Raw genomic sequence first — 22,549 nt, forward strand, 5'->3', positions numbered from 1 at the left:
GTCAGTCTACTTAGCTAAGGAGTTGGAGTGAGCCGGATAGGGAGAGCATCATTAAAATCATAGGGCATTTTGGGAGGTTGGATGGGGGATTCAGGTTATGGACCCAAGTTTGGAATATGAGCAAGCAGGCCAAGGCTAAAGGGCTCTGGGTAATCTACGGACTTCCTCCCTGCTCTTTCCTAGCTTTTGCTGCCTTCTTTACCATTCCCTGGGCTCCTCTACACTGAATTTGGCAAAGTGAATTGTCCACCTGCCTGTTGTACTGTGTCTGTATCCTCTGCCCTTACACACTCTGTACCTGTGAGCGGTAGATTAAGCCATGCAGAACCTTGTTGGATCCTGGTGTCCATCCTAAGTGGTACATATGTGGCATTAGCCACTCCCACTTTGTTTCCTCTTCCAGTTCACTCATCTTGGTAGATTACTTGGTACTTACTTTTCAGGGGACAAAAGAAATTAATTTATTTATTGAGATAAGATCTTTTTAACCCTCAATTAATAACCTAAAGTTTACCTCAAATTTATTGTGTAGCCAAGAATGACCTTAAACTTCTGATCTAGCTGTCTCTACCTTCCAAGTTCTGAGATTATAGGTGTGTGCCACTATGCCTGATTTTACTGGAAATCAACCAAGTGTTTCATGTATCTAGGCAGACACTCTGCCAACTGGGCTACACCCCAGCTCTAGAGAAAAGAAATTTAAACCATAGCAAGTCAGTAGTATAGTCAGATCTTGAATTTAGAGCTTTTCAGGATCGGGGAAGTGTTGACATTATGGGTACTGCTATATTGGTCTGATTTCAAAAGTAATGTATTAAAAATATGATACATCTGGGCATTGTGGCACACACCTTTAATCTCAGGCCTCAGGAAGCAGAGGCAGGTGGATCTCTCTAAGTTCAAGACCAGCCTTGTCTACAGACTAGTTCCAGGACATCCAGGACTACACAAAAAAAAACCCTGTCTTGGAAAAAAAATGAAAATAAAGATTAAAAAACTTTAAAGACACTTCCTAAAATTTATAATTTATGCAACAAACGTAATATACACACATTCACTCTCTTTTATAAAAGTTATTTTAAAAGTAATAATAGGCTTGTTATAAAGCCTTAAAATAGAATAAGAATATAAAAGTTCAAAGTTCCTAATCCTCATAATACCAGAAGTAATTAATAGATCAGTATTGCCTTCTAGACATTGTGTGTGTGTGTGTGTGTGTGTGTTTGCATGTATAAATTTTAACTCAAAAGAAGTTTATAAATATACCTTTTGGCAACTTTTTAAATTTTTTCTTTTATTATGAAAAGCTTCAAAATATACATAAAAATAAAATGCTACATAATCCTAACACATCCTTTCTTTTCTTTTCTCTTAGATGGGGGAGTTTTGAGACAGGGTTTCTCTGTGTAGCCCTGGCTGTCCTGAAACTTGCTCTGTAGACCAGGCTGGCCTGGAACTCACAGATATCCGCCTGCCTTTGTCTCCCAAGTGCTGGGATTTAAGGCATGCACTATCACCACCCAGCATATCATTTATTTCTAAGAGCCAACTTATTTGTTCTTGTTTCATCTTTTATCACCACCACCGTGTGTGTGTGTGTGTGTGTGTGTGTGTGTATACCTATATACACATTGCAGATGTGTGAAGGCTAGTGTTGAATGTCAGGTGCCTTCCTCAGTCATTGTCCACTTCATTTTTTTGAGGTAAAGTCTCTCACAGAACCTGGAACACATAGATTCAGTTAGACTGGTCTGGTCCGTGAGCTCTAGGAATCTGTCTCCACACACGCCCCTAGCTCTGGGGTTACTGACATGCACCATCCCACCTGGCTTTCTCTCTCTCTCCCTCCGTCCCTCCCTCCCTCTCTCCCTTCCTTTCTTTTCTTTTTCCAACAAAAAAACACAGAGTTTTATTTCCATGCCATTGGGAAGGGCTGGGAGCAGGCTCCCATAGAGGAAAGAGACCCCTACTCTACTTGCCTGCGGTGAGCAGGTTCCACAGCACCAGGATGACTGAGTCCCCACGCAGGAACATCTTGGAGATTTAGCCGTCCTTGTTGACAGGCTTGAACTTCTTCTTGCCCTTGCTGCTCTTGGGGACCTCAGTCCACATCTCCTTCACATTCTCCAGCACCATGTTGAAGTGCCTGTCAAAGGCCTCACCTGTCCAAGGAACTTCTTGTTGTTACAACAGTTAATGAGCACATGCGTGTTGTTCTTGACTGACTGTGGGCTCCAAGAGGGGGCCTGTGTTGAATTCTTCCTTCCCTCGCTTCTGCAGCTCCTCTGCGGTCATCTCACTCTTGGGTTTATTGAGGAGACTCATAGTGGAGGTTTTGCCTGCAGACCACTCCCATGGTTGCTCCAGTCTCTGGAGTAGAGCGAGAGGAGGCTTTTTATGTGAGTGTTGGGGACCCAAGCTTAGGTCTTCAAATTTGAGCAAGACTTTATTGACTGAACTATCTCCCAAGCCTCATTTTTGGAATATTATAAAGTAAATCCCAAATATCCTATTCTTTAATAAATATTTTGTATGTATCTCTAGCAGGTGGTGTGTGTGTGTGAGAGAGAGAGAGAGAGTAAGTGTGTGTGTGTGTGTGTGTGTGTGTGTGTGTGTGTATGCATATATATTTGCATGTTCTTCCTCAGGAGCTGCCTTAGTTTTTGGCTAAGGGTTTCTCATAGGTTGGCCCAGAGTTGGCCTGATTAGGCTAGGTTGGCTGGCTAGCAAGCCCCAGGAATCCCTTCCAGCATTGGGATTACAGTCGTATCTCCTTATACCTGACGATTTTAGGTGGGTTCTATGGATCAAACTTGGGCATTAGTGCTTGCATAGCAAACACTTTACTGACTGAGAAATCTCTCCAGGCCAGATGGTAATTTTTTTTAAAGTTACATAGTGCAGCCATACCCAACAAAATTAACAGTAATTCTGCCAAGAAAAACAAAACAGATGAGCATTTGTTTGAGACCCAAAATGGAACAAGCAGTCCATTCTTCAGACCTTAGGCATATTTCCAGCTAAGCCTTTGGATCAGGCTAGACAGGCACCCCAGATGGGAGCTGACCTTGGAACATTGTTAACCTCTGCTGAACTGCTCAGAAACTGAAACTGTATTCAGTCGATTTTTTCTTTTTTAATTTTTAAACTACACTTGCTTGTTTATTGTATATGGTGTACATGTGTGGAGACCATGAAGTCAGAGGCCAGCTTGCTGGAGTTGGTTTACCACGTAGGTCCAGGGATCAAACTCAGGTTGTCAGGCTTAGCAGCAAGTGCCTTTACCACCTGAGTGGTAAATCAGTTTCAAGACATACTTCTTGAAAAGCAATGAAATCTCTGATCCTTTAGCAGTTTAAAGATACAATTTTCTAAGACCTCAGAACACTTTTTTTTTCTTTTCCCCCCGAGACAGGGTTTCTCTGTGTAGAGGTTCTAGCTGTCCTAGAACTCGCTTTGTAGACCAGGCTGGCCTCGAATTCACAGAGATCCACCTGCCTCTGCCTCCTGGGTGCTAGGATTAAAAGTATTCCACCACCACCTGACCTCAGAACACATTTTTAAGACTGCTTAAATATATTTTTCCTGGGTTATAGTCCTAATTAGTGGACTGAGTGTTGCGGTCATACCTTTAATCCCAGCACTCAGGAGGCAGGAATCCCTGTGAGTTCCAGGTCAGTCTGGGCTACACAGAGAGACCCTTCTCAAAAGCAAAACCACTTCTTTGTTAACTTGGCTGATTTTTTTTCTCAGTTGACAATTTCCTAAATGTCCAGAATATTAACTGAGTATAACTGTGTCACCATACCCAGCTAGTTCTTAATTTTAAAAGATTTTTTTTTTCTAAACAAGAAGGTGATTGGGTAGATGGCTTAGTGGTTAAGAGCACTTGTTGCTCTTGCACAGAACCTGGGTTCTGTTCCCAGCACCCATATGGTGGCTCACAACCATCCATAACACCAGTTCCAGGGGCTCTAGTTTCTTCTTCTGATCTCCTTGGGCAACAGGTGCACATGTGGCACACATAAATACCTGCAGACAAAACAGTCATACACATAAAATGAAATAAATCTCAAAAAGATTTTTTTTCAACAAAGAAACACTGGGGTTTGGGGATATTTATAGCTCAGTGGTGGAGTGCTTAGTGTCTAGCAAGCATGTGTGAGGGCCTACATTTATTCCCCAGTATACCACACATGCACACACACAGTTATAAAAGAGGAGGAAGCTTTCCACCATGGAGAAGGTCTTGGAACTGAAGCTAACAAGACACTGCTACTGTCAGCAGCCAGCTGCCCTTCTGGGACATCATGTAAAATGATGTAACTGAGTGAAAAAGTGGTGGAGAGCCGGCCTCTTTCCTGCTCAAGTCGCTAAGCTGCTGTTGTAGTGAGAGGTGTTCATGAGCCCTAAGCTCTAAGTCTGTCCTGGGAAGAAGCAGTAGAAAGAAGGCTTCTTGGTCAGAGAAAACCAGCTTTGGGGATTTCATCTTTTCTTACTTTGGAAGCTGAAATCAAGGTGGTCTTCAGGTACCCTGTGGTGAGTTCTCATTTTATATATGAGAAAAGCATAGCAGGATAAAGTGTAGTTCCTAGCAAGCTGGAGGCTGGACTGATTCTAAGCTTCAGTTCTCTGAGTGTGGTATTTCCTGCTTCTAATTTCTGAGATAATGAGAGCAACCAGATGAGGCGCCTGACAGGTTCTTAATGTGCTCTCAGAGTCCCTGGGTATCCCTTGTATGGATCTCATTGTCTTTCCTTTTTTTTTTTTTGATTTGGAATTGGTCAACTGTGATATGTTTCCTTGGGCTATTGGTGACCAGCCTTATCTATGGCAATGTGGTGGTTTGAATACAAATAGTGTGCCATGAATCCTAGTCTCAAACCCACCTTAGTCAGCTGGCCAGATAATTTAGTCTACTGTTTCCTGAAATGATCACGATTGCCCAGATCATGGATTTGCCAGATGACCTTGGGTGGTATGGGATAGACAACTTTTCCTTCACTGATACAACTACCTCTTTAAGGGTGTTGATAAATCTAGACAAAATACGGTAAGTGGTATTCCATCTGGCAGGAAGTATCAGAGACCATCATCTGGCTGCTCCAAGCTTCCTAATCTTCGACAGTCACAGGAATTTCTTTATTCTGCCATATACCAATTACAGTCTTGAATAGAGTCTGTTCTCCTAGTCAATATAAAAGTTGTCCAAAATTAAAGGATAGCTTGACAGTTCAACTTAATGTTTAGTGGAACATATATTTATCGACTGGTATGGTTAATACAGAATATAAATATAAATGGGGGAGCTTTGTTGAGAACCTTTTAGAGGCTGCTCAGTATTTTTCTGTTTGTGTTTTATGAGATGTGTTTTGGGCCATGTTCATGAGCAACTCATGAGAAAGGCATAGCCCCACAGATACTGTCCCTGCAGCCCTCTGGGAAATCTGCTACCAAATTCAATCGTAATTATTGTGTGGAGCTGAAAGAAGATGGAAACATTGACATGGACATTGTAGGAAGTGGGCTGTGGCAATGAACAATCAAGTGCTTTCTGCCTTCCAGGATTGTCTGAAGAATCTTCACGGAAATCTTTGCTGGCAGTCAGCGATGGCGAGTAAGGGGCCCTCGGCCTCTGCATCCACTGAGAATTCCAGTGCAGGGGGGCCCAGTGGCAGCAGCAATGGCACTGGTGAGAGTGGAGGGCAGGATAGTACCTTCGAGTGCAACATATGCCTGGATACAGCCAAGGATGCTGTCATCAGCCTGTGTGGCCACCTCTTCTGGTAAGTTCCCTCCTTTCATCTCTGTGGATACCCTACCAAGTCCTAGGCAGATGTCTCACTATGTACAGAAGATGTTTGGAGCAGATGTCTCACTCATACTGAGCCCTGTTACACTCAGACCCAAGGGACAAGAAGCCTCAGTTTTCATCCCATCTCTACTGCTGAAGTTCTGGGTAACCTAGGGCAAATCCTGTTCCCATCCTAGTTGTCTGCCTATCTCTCCAGCAGTAACCCCATTTAGTGAGCATTACTGCCACTTGCTGTGATGAGCCTGTAGACAGCATTGCATAGTGGTTTTGAGCAAGGACTGTGTAGCCAAACTTCCCGTCTTCTGTCTTGACTCTGCCACTTCCCTAAGGGGTGACCTTAGACAGGGTGCTTACATGCACTCTGCCTCATTTTACAGGCTTATTTGTGAATATTGAGTAAGTGAACCAAAACTAGTAAACATGTTAAAAGAGCACATAGTGTGTGTGCTATGATTGTAATTGTTCTATATATAATATGTATGTTGTGAAATGAAGCAGCAAGGTTTGTGTCCTTCTGGTTTCCATGCTTAAAGAAATCCCTGCTGTCTCTGAGAACTTCGGTGAATGTTGAGAAGTGGTTGTTTTTCTACTGAGATGTTGAGCTAGACTTTGAAGCCTATGGAGAAGCCTTGAAAGCTGAGGGGAAATAATGGTAAATAAGATGAAGGGTATGTGCCATTCCTAGGTGTGGATCTGTGCACTGTTGGGTCTTCTGAGTCCCCGAGCTATCGTCCTCCTCTCAGCAGAACCCTGGATGGGGATTGGAGATGTTAGGAAATAAGAATGGCTGTGGAGGCTCAACCAGATTACCAAACCTAGAGGTATAGAGCGGTTTAATGTTTTTGTGCAAGAAAATGGTGACGAAAGTTTAAATTCTCAGCAATATAAAAGGTAAACTTATTAGTGAGTTAGTAAAATGGAGCAGAGGTTTTTCTTTTTTGTTTTAAATTTTTTGTTTTGACTTAATTGTTTTTATAGATAGACCAAAATGACAGAATTAAGAGGCAGAGTACCATTAAAAAGAACAGATTTGAAGAAGCAATTTCACCCAGACTGTAGTGTCTTCTCTGCGCATCAGGGGTTCTCTTTTCTGTAAAGTAGGAATGGTTTTATCTCCTGGTGATCATCCAATGACAAAATAAAAATCAGCTCAGCCACTCTCTTGACACACAGTAGTTGCTTCATAAATGGGAGAAATCTTCATCGTTAGTTTTGTTTGTTTGGGTTTTGAGACAGAGTTGACAGGTAAACCAGACTGACCTCGAAATTCTAGCCCTCCCTTTGCCTCCGGCTCTGGAATTGCACCTTTAGTACAGCCTAAGCTTTGCTCTTCTCCTCATAATACTAAAGGTAGCTCTAATGGAGTCCTGCTCTGATTTGTAGAGGGCTCGTGTCACCATAAGCTCAGTGTTGGATTCAGATTAAGTCACAGTTTTTATTCATCTAGAAAAGGCACATGATGTGTGAGACACACCATGGCTGCCACATAGTAAGTTGTAGTAGATATTTGTTGACTTACTTTATTAATAAGAAAAGAAATACTAAAAATCTGGAATTGAGTAATTGTTCCTCAATATTATAATGTCATTTTTTTTTATATAGTGCTAGGTATTGAAAAGGCAGTAGAGAGTTTGTAGTCCTAATGTAAGTTACATGTTCGGTACCTTGGCTTCCTCCTTTTAAAAAGTGAGATACTAGAACCAGGGATATGGTACACATCCGTAATCCTAGCGCCCTGAAGGGAGCTGAGGAGGTGACTCAGTGGTTAAGAACACTAGATGCTCTTCCAGCAGACCCAAGTTTGATTCTCAGAAGCCACATGATAGCTAACAACCATTTGTTACTTCAGTTCCAGGGGAATAACCTATGGCTTCTGTGGGCTCCTGGTATACACATGTAGTCCACAAACATGCATGTAAGCAAACACTCACACATAAAAATAAAATCAAGTAAACCTAGTACCCTGAAGTCTGTAGCAGAGGATCATGAGTCTGAAGCCAGTCTGGGCTACATGGTGAGACCCTGCATTTAAATAAATAAAATAAATAAATAAAAAGCAGTGTTAGGCAGCAACTCTGTAAGATGGAGGTAGTAACCCTTTTTTCTGAGTAGCCTCTCCATCCTTTCCATTTCAAAGATGCTTTGAATAGGCCTGGACTTTAAACAGCTTCCTGCCAGAAACACAGTTTGTTAAAATGGATCTGAAATAACAGAGAATCCATATACCACTTATGAGCAGAGGAGGCTGTGAACCCGCTGACATTGGTGCAAATTGCGAGTGTGCGTGTGTGTTCATATTGTTGTGTGCTTTAACTTTGCCTGCAGAGACTACCTGGCTTTTATTGGATTTCTTCAGAGCCTGTAATCTCTCCAAGACTAACCTGTGGGTAAATTGTTCCTGGATTGTCTGGGCCAAGGGAGTCAGCTTTTGTAATGATGTTTGAGCTAGAGACTGGAGTCTTCACTCTTTACTCTCTCATTTTTTTTCCTGTGAGTTTAGCCTTTTCTTATCTGTTTTGTTCTTTTCATTTTGTTTTTGTTTTAAGACAGGATCTCCTATAGCCTAGGCTGTACCCATTCTTACTAAGTAGCAGATGATGACCTTGAACTCCTGATCCTTCCTTATCCCTACCTTCTACGAGCTGGAATTACAGATATATGCCTCTATATCCAGTTTAGCCTTCCCTTCCTTTTTCTATCTGTGATGCCAGGAATCCCTGTGAAGAAGGCTCACTGGGGTTACAGCACCCCAGGCACCCAATTCTGATGTCTTCCCTACTCATGGAGTGTTTCTGCTAATGAAAGCATTTTTCTTCTTCTTCCTGCTTCCCTTCCTGATGATTGGCTGCCCTGGGGACTCTCTAGTTGGCCGTGTTTGCATCAGGTAAGATGTACTTCATTTTACTTTGTCTTTCATCAGCTATAGTTGCACAAGACATCCCTCGTCTCAAGGGACTACTGTCAGAAGCTGCAATCTCCCTTGCTTCTGGGCTCAGTTGCCCTTTTTATACACCTGCCCACTGACAGGTATTTGATGTAATAAGAGGTCATTTCATACCTGATTCTGCCAACAATAGAATAGCCCTTATGGCCTTGGCTGACTGCCACTTTCTGTGTCTCAATGGCTCATTTGAAAATAGGTTGAGTTTGATAATGTTAGAGCCTTTTTGTTTGTTTGTTTGTTTGTTTTGAAACCACCTGTGTCCCAAGCTCACTGAGGATAACCTTGAAATCTTCCTGCCTCAGAGGGCTGAAATTAGGTACACACCACAGTGCCCACTTCATGTGGTGCTGGGAACCCAGGATGTCTTGATCTGCTAACTAAGCCACATCCTCAGTTATTAGATTATTTTTAGTTTCTGAATTTATATATTTATTTATAAAAGATAACTTCTAAAAGATAACTTCTGGCCTGGAGAGACAGCTCAGTGGTTGGGAATGTTTGCTGCTCTTGCAGAGACTCAATTTCATTTCCCAGTATCTGTAACTCCAGCTTCAGGGGCTCCAGCACCTCTATGGTATACACACACACACTCTTGCACACACACCAGCACATACATACTGAGATAAAACTAAATTTGAAGAAGTAGAAAGGTAACTCCTTTCATATCAGTACACCTCACTTTCCTGAAAAATCTTGAAATCATTGAGAAGAAGCAAATGTTTTGGTAACCATAGATAGCTTTTGCAGAAGAGGAAAGTTTGTCTCCTTTGTTTTAATTTATTATGAAAACCTGTTAGTGTTCACTAAGAACTGGATTTGGCATTGGCAACTGGATGTGAACAATCACAGCCAGGTATCTATCTCCATGGGTGTCAGAAGTTCAGCAGCACACTCCTTGGTGGCTTAGAGGGTGTAGGTGGTGGACAGGGACTTGACTGATCCTCATAGGGGGAAAAAGGGGGGAACTAGGGATGAGCATTCTGACCCAAAGCAATCTGAAAGAATAAATGTGGCAGAACATGTGGCATGAGCTCTGAGAGACCATCGACAGGTGGGAATGTAGTATATAAAATCATGAGATGCTGTTATTTCCGTATCCCTGAGTCTTTGGCTCATATTCATATGGTGAACTTCATATCTCCATGTCTAGAGGTGCAGTTTATGTCCTAAAATAATATTGAGGGGCTGGGACATAATTCATCCATGGTGTGTATACTCATTATGTGCAAGGCTCTGAGTTTAATCCCTAGTGCTAAAAGTAAGTAAAGGTTGGGAAAATATGCATGAGAAACCATCCAGTGCCCAGAAAGAGATCACTAGTTAGGTGTGGTGACATACTCCTATATCCCAGGCCTTGGAAGCTAAAGGCGTGATGGTAAGAATTCAGCATCATCTTCAAATGAATGAGACTCTGCCTTAAAAAAAAAAAGGAAAAAACACAAGTATAACATTTTAAAATAATCTTTTGTTCATTTTTAAGAAAATAAAATACAAATGTTTTAGTATAAAACATTGATAAAGTTTAGATAATAAGCAGAATCTAATACTAAGCGACCCAGAAGTGGTTAACACATCCATGTGCTGATGTCAGGTTACACCATCGGGGAAATGCTATAAGATGAGAAATTGGAGCTGGAGAGGTGGCTCAGGAGGTAGAGCACTTACTGCTTTTCCAGAGAGCCAAGTGCAGTTCCTAGTTCCCATACTCTCAGCCACCTGGAATTCCAGCTTCAGCTTCCTCCTCAGGCCTCCAAGGGCATACATATTTATTTGCACATACCCCTGGCCTCCACTGACATGTACATAATTAAAAATGAGGTAATATTTTTTAAGAAAAATGAGAAATCACAGAAAGAAAAACAAGATAATGACAATATGATTGATCCTGAATGTAAGTTCTGTTCACCCCAGGAGCCTGCCTGAAGACCTCAGGCTTGCAGCTCCTCCTTCTGCACTACTCACAGTCCAGAGAGTAAGAGACAGAGAAGGAGCTTGTTTAGTTACTGGTATTTAAAGGCAGTTTTGGTGTTAACCCCAGTAAGAATTTTTCAATACTAGGAACAGAAATCAGAACTTTGGTTCCTGAAGTTTCCCAACTCAGGCTACTCCAGCTGGTGTTTCCCATTTTCGGACTCTGGCTCCATGTTCCCACACTGTACTAACTGAAGACGGGACAACTTTGGACCATTCTTGCATTTTTCTCTCACTTGCAGTGGTTGGAGACTAGACCTAATAGACAAGTGTGTCCAGTTTGCAAAGCTGGAATCAGCCGAGACAAGGTCATCCCACTCTATGGCAGGGGCAGCACCGGGCAGCAGGATCCCAGGTAAAGACTTGATTGATACCCACTTCCTACTTGGACATGAATTCACATCCATTTAGCACTCTAACCCTTGGCTGCTTGATTTTGAGGCATTTTGGTCAAGAGGAAAGTCACATGGGAACAATGGGGCTTGAGAGAGGAGAGGAGCCAAGCTGACATGTGCTGGCCAGTGTTCGGTAGCTGCTCAGTGTCATCTGCCAGTAGGTACCCAGTTAGCGGGTAGCCTGCAGTGTTTGAGACATCGTAACAGCAAGTGTGCAGAGTATTGTGAACGCACTCCCTCCCTGGGAAACAGGAGCCTGACTAAGGAGTGGGGTTGCAGCACCGGTGAATGTGAATCTGGGGAGACATGGACCAGGAAGTCTGGATGACTTTTGGGGGTGGCCCTTTTGATCTGGCATCTATACCTTTTCAGAAGACTATCTTAATTTTTCTAGCACTTCTCCCGACTCCCATCTCCTGTCCACGAGACATCCTGAACTTCTCCTAAAGGGCTGCCCTATTACATTTGTCACGCTTGGATTTGCTGTGTCTTCTATGCTCTGCTCCTACATACTCAAACTACCACCCGACTTCCTGCAGCCTTTTCTTGATTCCTGCCCATATTTTTAGGAAAGCCCTCAAGTTCTCTCCTTCAAGTGATCTTCTCCATATGAGTTGCCCTCACCCGTATTCCCGCCTCACACACTAATGCTCCCCCATTACGTTGTGTTGATTGTGTCTCAAGGTGGGGTCTGTCACCTGTTAGTATTGGTTGCATCCTGCCTCGTGCCTACTTGTGCCATAAACTCTCAGTCAAGCTATTTAGATGACAGTCTGCAAACTAGAGGCAAAAGTAAGATAGCGTGAGGTACTAGCCCAAGAGTAACAGAGGCCAAATGGAAGTTAATAGAGGCAGATCAGAAAGACCTTGAACCCTAACCCTCTCAGATGACAATCTACCTTTTGTTTTAGTCTAGCTTGGGATCTCTGGCACCCATGAGCTCATATCAAGCAATCCCAGGGAAGGCAACTGGCCATTTTTTCATAACCATCCTTGGGTCAAGATCTCTGTTGCAAGGATAGGTTGTGTAAACTGGTGGCTCTCTCAGAACAAGCTGGTTTTCCTGGTTTGAGGTAGAATGGAGTTAAGCCAGCATTTGCTTAAGCCAGAGCAGTTTTTTGTGTGTTTATTTGGTTGGTTTTTTGAGACAGGGTTTCTGTGTTACCCTGGCTGTCCTGGAACTCTGTAAACCAGGCTGGCCTCAAACTCAAAGCCTGCCTTCCTCTGTCTACTGAGTACTGGGATTACAGGCTGTGCCACTACCGCCTGGCCCAGCAGTTTTATTTGTTGAAACAGGAGAGCCACCCAAACCCTGTGGGTCAGTCTTCACAGAGAGCAGCTAACAATATTTTGTGATGGCCTTACTTTGTACAATTTTTTTTTCAGAGAGAAGACTCCTCCTCGTCCTCAAGGCCAGAGGCCGGAGCCCGAAAATAGAGGGGTGAGGAACATTCTAGGAGAAGCTTCCAGAAGTGTGCTTGTGGCTTTTGAAACTTTCCTGTTGACCTTGCAGTTTTTCTTCTTCTTTTAAAACATTGAGAAAGGTTGTAGAGGAAAATTTCTAAAGTACAGAAAGACAAGCAGGGGGAAATCCTAGAACCACTCATCCAGAGAGAACCACTGGGAGAGAGAGAGAGAGAGAGAGAGAGAGAGAGAGAAAGTTTATTAATTTATACATGTATTTATTGATTGTACACTTACATATTTATTTCTTAGGTATTTTAAATTTAACTTTTACTTTATTATTTGCGTGTATCTGGTGGGGGTCATATGTATAGAGGTGAGAGGACAACTTGGGTAATTGATTCCCTCCTTCAGTCATGAGCCCTGGAGATGGAACTTAGGTTATCAGGCAAGCCCCTTTACCACCAGATTGTCTTATCAGCCTATTTCTTGGCTTTTTGAGGTAGGGTTTCACTGTGTAGCCGAGGCTCACCTGAGCGCATGATATTCCTGCCTCCGTCTCCCAGTGCTAGTGTTATAGACATAGGCCACTGTGCCTGACATACTTTTATTGTTTTTTTGCTTTTTTTTAATATATATACATAGTTCAGTTATTTCTTTATTTATTTTTATTTTATGTGCAGGTGTTTTGCCTACATGTACATCTATGTGAAGGTGCCAGATTCTCTGGAACTGGAATAACAGTCAGTTGTGAGCTGCCATGTGGGTGCTGGGAATTGAACCCAAGTCCTCTGGAAGAAAAGACAGTGCTCTTAACCACTGAGCCATCTCTCCAGCCCCCGATTTTTTGATTTTTTACAATATGTGGCTCTTATTTTGTAATTCTTAAAATTTCATCTATTCTACAGATACTACGTACCTTAATGTGCTCTGGTCACAATTTTGGCAGTGGTAATTTATCAACAAAACTTGCAAGTGGTCTCTGCCCTCATGAAATGTACCCATGAGAATTGGAATTTCAGCAGTGCAGTTTAAAATGTTACTGAGACCCATAGCAACAACATTTGACAGCTGATGTATAGACCTAATGTAATGGCATGCATTGTATTATGGGACACTTACCTGCTACCTCTGCTATCTTAAACATGCTCAAATGAAATTACAAAGTTTTGTACAGAACCACCATTATTTTATTATGGTAAGTTCATAGAATTACTGGCTCAAAATATGTACACATTTAAATAAAATGTTAGTCTTTTTTTCAAACAGTAATTTCTTGTTAAAATATTAATGAGGCCTGGGAATGTAGCTTATGGCCAGGAGCATAGTAGCAGCTAGGCAGGCAGGGCACTGGGCAATACCTTTGAGCTCACATCCTTACCTATAAGCAGGGAAGCAGAGAGAGCTAACTGGAAATGCCTCAAGTCTTTTGAAACCTCAAAGTCCACCCCAAGTGACACAGCTCTTCCAACAATACTACACCTCCTGATCCTTTACAAACAGTTCCACCAACTAGGGACCAAACCATTGAAATATGAACCTATGGGGGCCATTCTCATTCAGACCACTACAGCTACCTAGTGAGTTCATGACCAGTCTGGGCTATATGGAACTGTCTTAGAAAATCAATTAAAAAACCACGGAGCCACCTCTCCAACCCCTAGCCCAGTCTTTTTATTTTTGAGAAAGCATCTCCATATATAGCCATATACAGCTGGCCTTGAACTCAGCCTTTCAAGTGCTTGGGTTATAGATATATGCCACCCTCAGTTTCTTTTTTAATGCTGCTTTTTTTTATTTTCTTTTATCTTATTTTGTACTTTTTGAGGCAGAGTCTCACATATCTCAAGCAGTTCTAGAACTTGATATGTAATAGAGAATAACCTTGAATTTGTGATTCTCTCTGCCTGCACTTCTCCAATGCTAGGGTCAAACCCAGAGCTTGGTGTATGCTAGGCAGCTCTATTCATCCGGACTATTCTTCTAATCCTCTGGGTCCCCTTTATTAAAGGCTGTGTGTATGTGTGTGTGTGTGTAGGAATGTTGTAGATATTAAATCAAGGTGTTAAGTATGCTAGGTAACACTGTACCAATGAGCTATATCACTACCCTTCCATTGAATTTTGATTCAGTATAATTTCAGTTCATTATTGAAGGGCCTTAGAGTTGCTCATAGATTTTGCTGTTTAAATAATACTATGATAATGTTTATACACATCCTTTTTTCAGTTGAGTTGGTGCATTTCTTCTTGCTCTCTCTTTTTTCTTTTTTTTCCTTTCCTTTTTTTAATTTTATTTATTTAATTTTTTTTTGTGTGTGTGTGACAGGGTTTTTCTGTGTAGCCCTGGCTGTTCTGAAACTCGCTCTGTAGCCCAGGCTGACTTCAAACTCAAGAGATCCACCTGCCTCTACCTCCCAAGTTCTGGAATTAAAGGCATGCATCACCACCACCTGACTTCACTGGTACATTTCTTTTTTTTTTTTTTTTTTTTTCGTTTTTCGAGACAGGGTTTCTCTGTGGTTTTGGAGCCTGTCCTGGAACTAGCTCTTGTAGACCAGGCTGGTCTCGAACTCACAGAGATCCGCCTGCCTCTGCCTCCCGAGTGCTGGGATTAAAGGCGTGCGCCACCACCGCCCGGCATTGGTACATTTCTTTAGGAATCCCAGTATTATATGGTCAAGGTCTAATGGAAATTGAGGGTCTTTTCTCCTATATTAAGAGTTTTGCTGGGTGATGGTAGTGTTACCTTTAATCTCAGAACTTCGGAGGCAGAGATAGCAGATTTCTGAGTTTGAGGCCTTCCTCATCAACATAATGAATTCTCGGACAGCCAGGATTACACAGAGAAACCCTGTCTCAAAAAAACTTTAGAAACAATAGTTTTGTATGCATGATCTCATTTAAGCCTCATAAAATTTCTATATAAAGGGGATAACTGAGGGACAGATACATGTAGTGTGCCTGTTTAGGGGCACAGAGCCAAAACCCGTCCTGGGTGCTACCGATGTCCCTGCTCTCCACTGCTAGATAGCAGCCCTTTGCCTTCTCAGGCTCTGCTTGCTCTAACAGCATTTGCAGCCAACAGAAATCAGAGACTTTAGCCCTGATGGCCAAAGGCAGACCTCTAGTGTCATAAGCACCTGCAGCTGCTAGTAGTCTAGTCTGTCTGTCTGTCTGTTTGTCTGTCTGTCTTTCTTTTAGATCTCTTTTAAGCCCTGTCTTTCCTAGCTAGAGCTCATTGTGTAGTTCAGGCTGGCCTTGAACTCACAGAGAATCCTGCTGCCTCTGCCTCCCAAATGCTGAGATTAAAGGTGTGTACCACAATGTCTGCTCCCCAATTCCAGTCTTTCTATTATTTCATCATTTGTTCTAAAGAGCTCACCAACGGTATAGAGGAAGGAAAAGAATTTGTAAATTGTGCACGGTGATAAAGTTGGCTCTGTGGGTAAAGGTTCTTGTTATGCAAGCCCAGTGCAGTGACCTTTGTTCAATCCCCGGAAATCACATAAATTAAAAGAGAGAGAGAGAACTGACTCCACAGAGTGTCCTCTGACAACTCATGTGCACCATGACACATGTGTGATACACATAGGAACACTATACACAATAGCACATTTTTTAAAGTTTGAATTTTCGGATCAAACTGGCCATACTTAGTCTTCTGTAAAATGCTAATGCAAGAATTAAACATAAGCTACTGCCCTTGGAGGTACTCATCTGTAATTCCACCACTCAGAATGCTGAGGCAGGAGCATTGCAGATGTTAGGCCAGCCCAAGCAACCTGTGAGATCCTGTCAGAGTAGGGAGAAGGGAAGGGAGAAGTTGGATTTGTGTGTGCTGTGCCAGGAGTCCTTGCACTCAGACAGAGGCACCACTTACTAGCAGAGCTATTGGTGTTCTACTGAGTCCGTCCTTGGAAAAGACCATGTGTGATAAATGTGTTTGGGGAAGAAACCAAGGCTCGTATACACACAGCTGACAGTGGCTATTTAGGAAGATCTCTGACTTACTTTCTTATGACAAGTACATATTCTTCTCTCTCCCCCAGTCCCCATTTCCCATGAGCTAGGACCACAATACCACACCCAGGTTTCTACATTAATTAGAAAAACTTAAATTGTTCTAAATATTTAATATTTTGTGACATGAAAAATTTCTTTATTTTGTATTTTGTTTCTGTTTTTTTTTTAATGGAGGGGATCTTGTTATATAGACCATGCTGAAAAGGAACTAATTATCCAACTACCACCCCTTAGCTTAGATAATTTTTTAAGACAAGGTCCTGTCATGTATCCCAGACTGACTTTGAACTCATTATGTAGCTGAGGATGACCTGAACTTCTGATCCTCCTATGCCTACTTCGTGAGTGCTATGATTATAGGTGTGTACCACCAAGCCCGACTTAAGCAATTCTTTGGATCAAACCCAGCGCTTCACGATTAGCTACATCCACAGCCCCTGCAGGCTTCAGGGGAAATACTTACCCATACCTTGACAACACACTTATATTGTCATGTGTGGATGTTTAAGCAGTTTGACAGTTTAAGTCATAAGAAGGTTTTCTGTTGCCAGGCGGTGGTAGTGCACACCTTTAATCCCAGCACTCTGAGTTCAAGGCCAGCCTGGTCTACAGAGTGAGTTCCAGGACAGGCTCTAAAGCTACAGAGAAACCCTGTCTCAAAAAAACCAAAAAAGAGGTTTTCTGTCTTGATTCATAAATGAGCACCAGGGTCCTTAAAGAACATATTACAATATTTTGTTTGACTGATGCTATTGACCAACTAGAGCTTTATCTTTTTTGTTATATGACTTACAGTATGTAGTTTGTGATGCTCCTTTGCATTTGGCTGTGGGACTAATTGCAATAGTGTATTATAAATAGCATGTAGGAAATTTTACTGGAACCCTGGAAAATGGTCTAGATCTGTATAAATGATCTAAACATGCTGACCACAGTGGGTTTCACCTCTGGTCAGAGTGAGCCCTTTTTGCACCATATAGCTCCTTAAATTGAAGCTAACAGTAGAAGGTCAGAGGTGACTCTAGAGTTCCTTTACTTTGGGGCCTGGGTAGGAGGAAGAGCTGAGGCCCTGTTTGTGGCAGAGAAATAAGAAGAAACATGGGTGCCACATGTACTATGATGTAAGACATTGTTCGAGAAATGTGGGATGAATCTGATTATTTTTCTTAATTGCCTTTCTTCTCCAAAGGGGTTTCAAGGATTTGGATTTGGAGATGGTGGCTTTCAGATGTCTTTTGGAATCGGAGCATTTCCATTTGGGATATTTGCCACAGCATTTAACATAAATGACGGACGGCCTCCTCCAGGTAAGCCTCATTTCTTTAAGAAAAGAAAATCAGGAACATATCGTGCTTGAAAACCCCTTGGAATGCAGCAGTATAGAAGTTACAGATAATTGTCAGTACATGCAATCAGACTTTCCAAAATCCCTCAGATTCTTTGCAGATTGCCAAACTCATCTAGTGGTCGTTACAAACTGAGGGGCTCACAATCTACATTCCAGATACTTATACAGTTAGCTGCTTTATAGATCAGAAAATTCTCAGTAATGATTCCAAGACACAGCCCATGACCATTAAACTGAAAATTATAAACAATACCTAAAATGAAAAGCTTAATTAATTCTACACATGTGCTTCCCCACCCCCGCCTCCCTCTCCCTCTCCTCCTCTCCCTTTTCCTCTCCTCCCTCTCTCCCTCTCTCCCTCTCTCCCTCTCTCCCTCTCCCTCCCCCTCCTTCTCTCATTGACCCTTTGGGGCCAAGAAGAAGTGAAATGTTAGGGCAGCCTGTTCCCTGACGTCTCTGCCCAGCTTCTCTCAGGACACAAAATGGGACTGATTCCAAACTTCAGAGCTTTGGGGACTGTGTTTATATCTGTCACCTGCTGCATTTCTCCCTTTAGCCACTTGTCTATAGCAGCTATATCCAGAGTACAGCAAGGTAGCAAGGTGTGTGCTTGACTGACTCCATTACACTCTAATGCCTAAGCCACCACCCATGTCATGGAGCCTATGAAAGATGACATGGTCAGCGGAGCCCTGCTTATAGTCAGAGCCTTCTGGGCCCTGAATTCAGTATGAGGAACAGAAGTAACTAGTGTAGCTCTGATCAGGAGCTTATACTCTGAATATGATCACCTGCTCAGAAATTATCAGAGCTGTTCCCTGCTTCATCCGATTCCTTGGACATAGTAGGTGATGAATCTCTTGGTTGCCTGCCTGCATGGGTTTATCAGAGCAACCAACTTTGAGGGAATGGCATGCAACCCCACAAAATACTGGGCACTACTCCATATCTTATCTGCCTGGAATGTCTCTCTGCTGTTCACACATTGTTTTCTCAGAGGAAGGGGACTGCAAAGGGAAGGGTGTGATTTGCCTTAAAGGAAAGGCAGATCCTTATAGCAGCAACAGGAACTTCTGACTAGCTTGATGCTTTCCAGCCTGGTCCAGCATGCAGACTGGATCTCCCCCAGTTCATTTCCAGCTAGGCTGGGCTCTGGATCACAGTTTTTCTTCGTCATGGTTGATAGGATTTGCACAGCCTGGATGTGAATTGTCACCTTCCTTCCTCTACTAGCAGAGGTTCTTACTCAGTCTCCCTCTACCTTGAATTATGATTTCTGGGCCCTGGTTCTCTTCTGGAAAAAGCAGGCACACAGACAGACAGTGAGCCATCTGGAACAGTGTGCAGAGAGGCAGGAGAGTGCCACTGCTCATGTGTGAGCCCTTATGGTCTCAGGAGCCCCATACTCTGCTTCTGCTGCTGCTTTTTTAAATGAGATCTATGAAGTAGTACCATGCAGTGGCAGCATAGCGAAGACAGGCAGGAGGATCTCTGTTTCCTGCAGGGGTTCCTGATAGTCCACTGACTGGCTCACTGCATGTTCAGGACAGCTCTGTGGAGAACACTGGAGGTCATGGCCTCGTTGTAGTATTTCACTTGTGTTTGTTTGGCTCCTATTATTCCAAGTTTGGGAGTCTTTTTTTTTTTATTGTAGGATTCTGCTTTTATAAGGAAACAGAGATTTATCCTCTCCAGTTCTGCCCCCAATGGGTACTGTGGTGATATTTTGTTTGTAATCTAACAAATAAAGCTTGTCTGAAGATCATAGTGCAGGGCTAAGCCACTAGTTAGCCATAGAGCCCAGGCAGTGGTGTCTCACACCTTTAATCCCAGCACTAAGAAGGTGGAGACAAGAAGGGATATGACTGGGTGGAGAGAGGAATATAAGGCAGGAAGAGACAAGAACTCAGTGGCCATCTGAAATCCAGTCTGAGGATCTGTAGAGACAGGATCATGCCTTCAGTCTGAGCATTGGTAGAGGTAAAAGGTCTCTCTAGTGGCTGCACTGCTTCTCTGATCTCTCAGCTTTCACCCTGAATATCTGACTCCGTGTTTTTATTAACAATACCAATTAGAATTCATGCTACAAGATAGTATGAACAGCCTTCTGACAAAGTCTCTTCCTCTTGTTTCTCTAGCTGTCCCTGGGACACCCCAGTACGTGGATGAGCAGTTTCTGTCACGCCTCTTCCTGTTTGTAGCCCTAGTGATCATGTTCTGGCTCCTGATCGCCTAATACAGGACCCTGTTTGCATCTACAGCAGCACCTCTGGACTGGTGATGTGCCACACCCACTTCTGGTGTTTGACTTGCTTAATCCCGACCCCTGGAATCAAGGGTCAGAAACACATCAAGGAGTCTTGCTTCTCCATTAGAGCTTTGGAACTCAAAAGTTGACGAGGAATCCCCAGTTCCACCGCTGCTGTAGACACCCTCCTATAACCTCAGGTCTTTTGTTGAATCACCTCTCAGAGGTGACAATGTGAAGTCCTGTTCCAGCCTTCTCAGCAGGTCCCAGCTCCATACAGGGAAGAGATGGGAAGAAAGAAACAGTTTTTTCACCAGAACTTTATATTACAGAAATGAAGGGATGAACCAAATGGTATTTATGAAAACTTACTTTCATCATTTTAAATGCCCTTGGTGGTAAGTGACCTCCACTCCCTCTACTGTGAGACTCTGGTCCAGACACCAGTGCTGCTCTGTCTGCCCTCCTGCCCTCCCCTTCCTCAGCAAAGACATAAGAATTACTGCCCCAAGAAGGCCATAATTGCAGCAGCAGAAGCTGAAGATGCTATGTGACTTTGCCGGAGACTCTGGTCTTTGATTGGCCCTGGGTCTCATGCAGTGTCTTGGCTCTGGAAAGCAGCTTGAATGACCTCCTGGTTTCCTGGTTAGATTGTCCCTGGTGTCACTTGGCTCAGATTTCCCATCAGCTTCCTCCTCTAGACTACTCCTGAATTTGAACCAACTACTCTGCTTCAGAGCTTTGATGCAGGGACAGAAGGACGAGTAGCCCTGCCCCTTGGCTGTAGAAGCCTGAGTAGTCCTCTCTCAGAACTTGCCCAGAGAAACTGGAGGCTTTCCTCAGGTCAGCCCAGCTGCACATAGAACTACCATCCTCAGAAGCCATTGTCCTTTTTAAAAGAGTCTGGGACATTGATTCCACCTGTGGTCCTGATGTTTGTATAGCTTGATGGATTTACCTGAAAACTCTTTGAATGTGTGCTGAGCCCAGAGGCACATGAGGCTTCTGAGCAAGCTTCCCCTGGTGATATGTAAAAGCAAAGGACCACAGTGGTACAGTGTGGTCTTCCTTCTTCATTCTTCCCACACATTGATTTGTTCTTGAAATTCAAAAGATGCTTCCTCTGAACCTGATTCTTGGAATGTGGTACCCGGCAGGAGAATAGTTTGCCTGCTCAGACCGTTCTTGCTCTGCCTGTGAGGCTTCATCTTAAAAACAACTCTTCTTGGAGACCTCAGCAGGGCAGCAAAATGAACTTCTGCAGGACTCTTTTGTTCACTTTTCCAGCACCATTGCCCTAGCAATAACCAGAAACTGGGCTTTTGCCTTGCCTGGTGATTTTTCTAGATAGGCTCTCTATTATCTATGGAATCCTAGATAATAGATTGAGGATGGTGAAAGAGCCCTCCTCCTCCCTGCACGGTCCCCACCTGCCAATGCCAGTATTAATATCAAAATGGATACAGTATGAAGTATTGAGTAGGAGGGTGGTTTGGCAAATCCAGCTGATAACAATAAGCCACCAATTTTATAGTGTGCTGACAGATTTAAAATATGCTTTGTCACTTGGGAATCCCCAGTCACAGGGGCGCCTGGAGTGTCTCTGTTCTAGAGAGAATTGATAGGAGCCCTCAGTGTAGTGTAGCCTTAAGTAGTAGAGGGAAAACTTAAACCAATGAACACAAGAGAAATGAAAGAAGAGTTTTAGTAGTGGAGTGAATCATTTGGAATCTGGTAAAATGGAATGAACCCAGTGTGTACTCACCTAAGGTATCCCAGGGCACGCCAGTAGCAAAGCTGTGATGATGAGCTGTGTATCCTTTGTGAACAGAGTTACACACCTGCCAGCGGCTGAGGCAGGACAGCCAACTTGGGAGTTCCCTCTCCTTTGTAGGCTATCCCTCTGAAGGCTCACCACTCGTCCTATGGCCAAGGCAGCTTCCCCTTCTAAGTTTGTGTGTCCTTCAGCCTCCACCTTCCTGCCACCCCATGGACAAGGACAGTCAGAAAATGGGAACATATAAGGCAGCATACATTGACCAGCCGTTGATTTTCACTGTTGTGAAAGTGATTTGATTTAGAATTAAATGGTTTTACATTGCTGTGAGTGTGGACTTTGTGTTTTGGGATGTTAGTGACTGGGAGTGGGCACACTGGTTTGGCCCCTGGAAAGTTTGCGTCTTCAGAATGAGGAATGAATAATAAAGTGAACTAGAGGTCTAGCTGCCTGTGGCAGACGGCCCCAGTCCTGACAAATGCATGGAATTCCTAAGTCTGCAAGCACCAAGCTGCCATGATGAAGCTTAGCTTGTGCCTTGCCTTGAGTGTCCCATGTAGAGAAATCACAGGTTACTCAGTATTAAAATGTCTCCCTGTGTTAAGGTATAGAGCAGAAAGGC

General features: G+C 43.1%; 1 protein-coding gene and 1 pseudogene across 2 annotated transcripts in view; one reads left to right on the forward strand and one right to left on the reverse strand.

Moving 5' to 3' along the window:
- Positions 1-22,252, forward strand: part of LOC121436544 (E3 ubiquitin-protein ligase RNF185) — a 38,581-nt gene extending 16,329 nt beyond the window's left edge. Inside the window, exons 2-7 of one of the 2 annotated variants that reach the window (XM_041636546.1) lie at positions 5,566-5,786; positions 8,681-8,699; positions 10,973-11,085; positions 12,512-12,566; positions 17,744-17,861; positions 20,041-22,252. In XM_041636546.1, coding sequence (XP_041492480.1) covers positions 5,611-5,786; positions 8,681-8,699; positions 10,973-11,085; positions 12,512-12,566; positions 17,744-17,861; positions 20,041-20,138 — 579 coding nt within the window. In that variant the 5' untranslated portion in view covers positions 5,566-5,610 and the 3' untranslated portion in view covers positions 20,139-22,252. Of the gene's footprint in view, positions 1-5,565; positions 5,787-8,680; positions 8,700-10,972; positions 11,086-12,511; positions 12,567-17,743; positions 17,862-20,040 lie in introns of those variants that run through there. The other variant, XM_041636547.1, reaches the window with a different exon arrangement.
- On the reverse strand, positions 1,972-2,325 carry LOC121436546 (annotated as a pseudogene).
- Positions 22,253-22,549: the final 297 nt, after the last annotated feature.

The sequence above is a fragment of the Microtus oregoni genome, unplaced genomic scaffold (assembly GCF_018167655.1).
Source record: "Microtus oregoni isolate MIOR12 unplaced genomic scaffold, Mior012 000049F_ref0000343, whole genome shotgun sequence".
Classification (NCBI taxonomy): Eukaryota; Metazoa; Chordata; class Mammalia; order Rodentia; family Cricetidae; genus Microtus; species Microtus oregoni.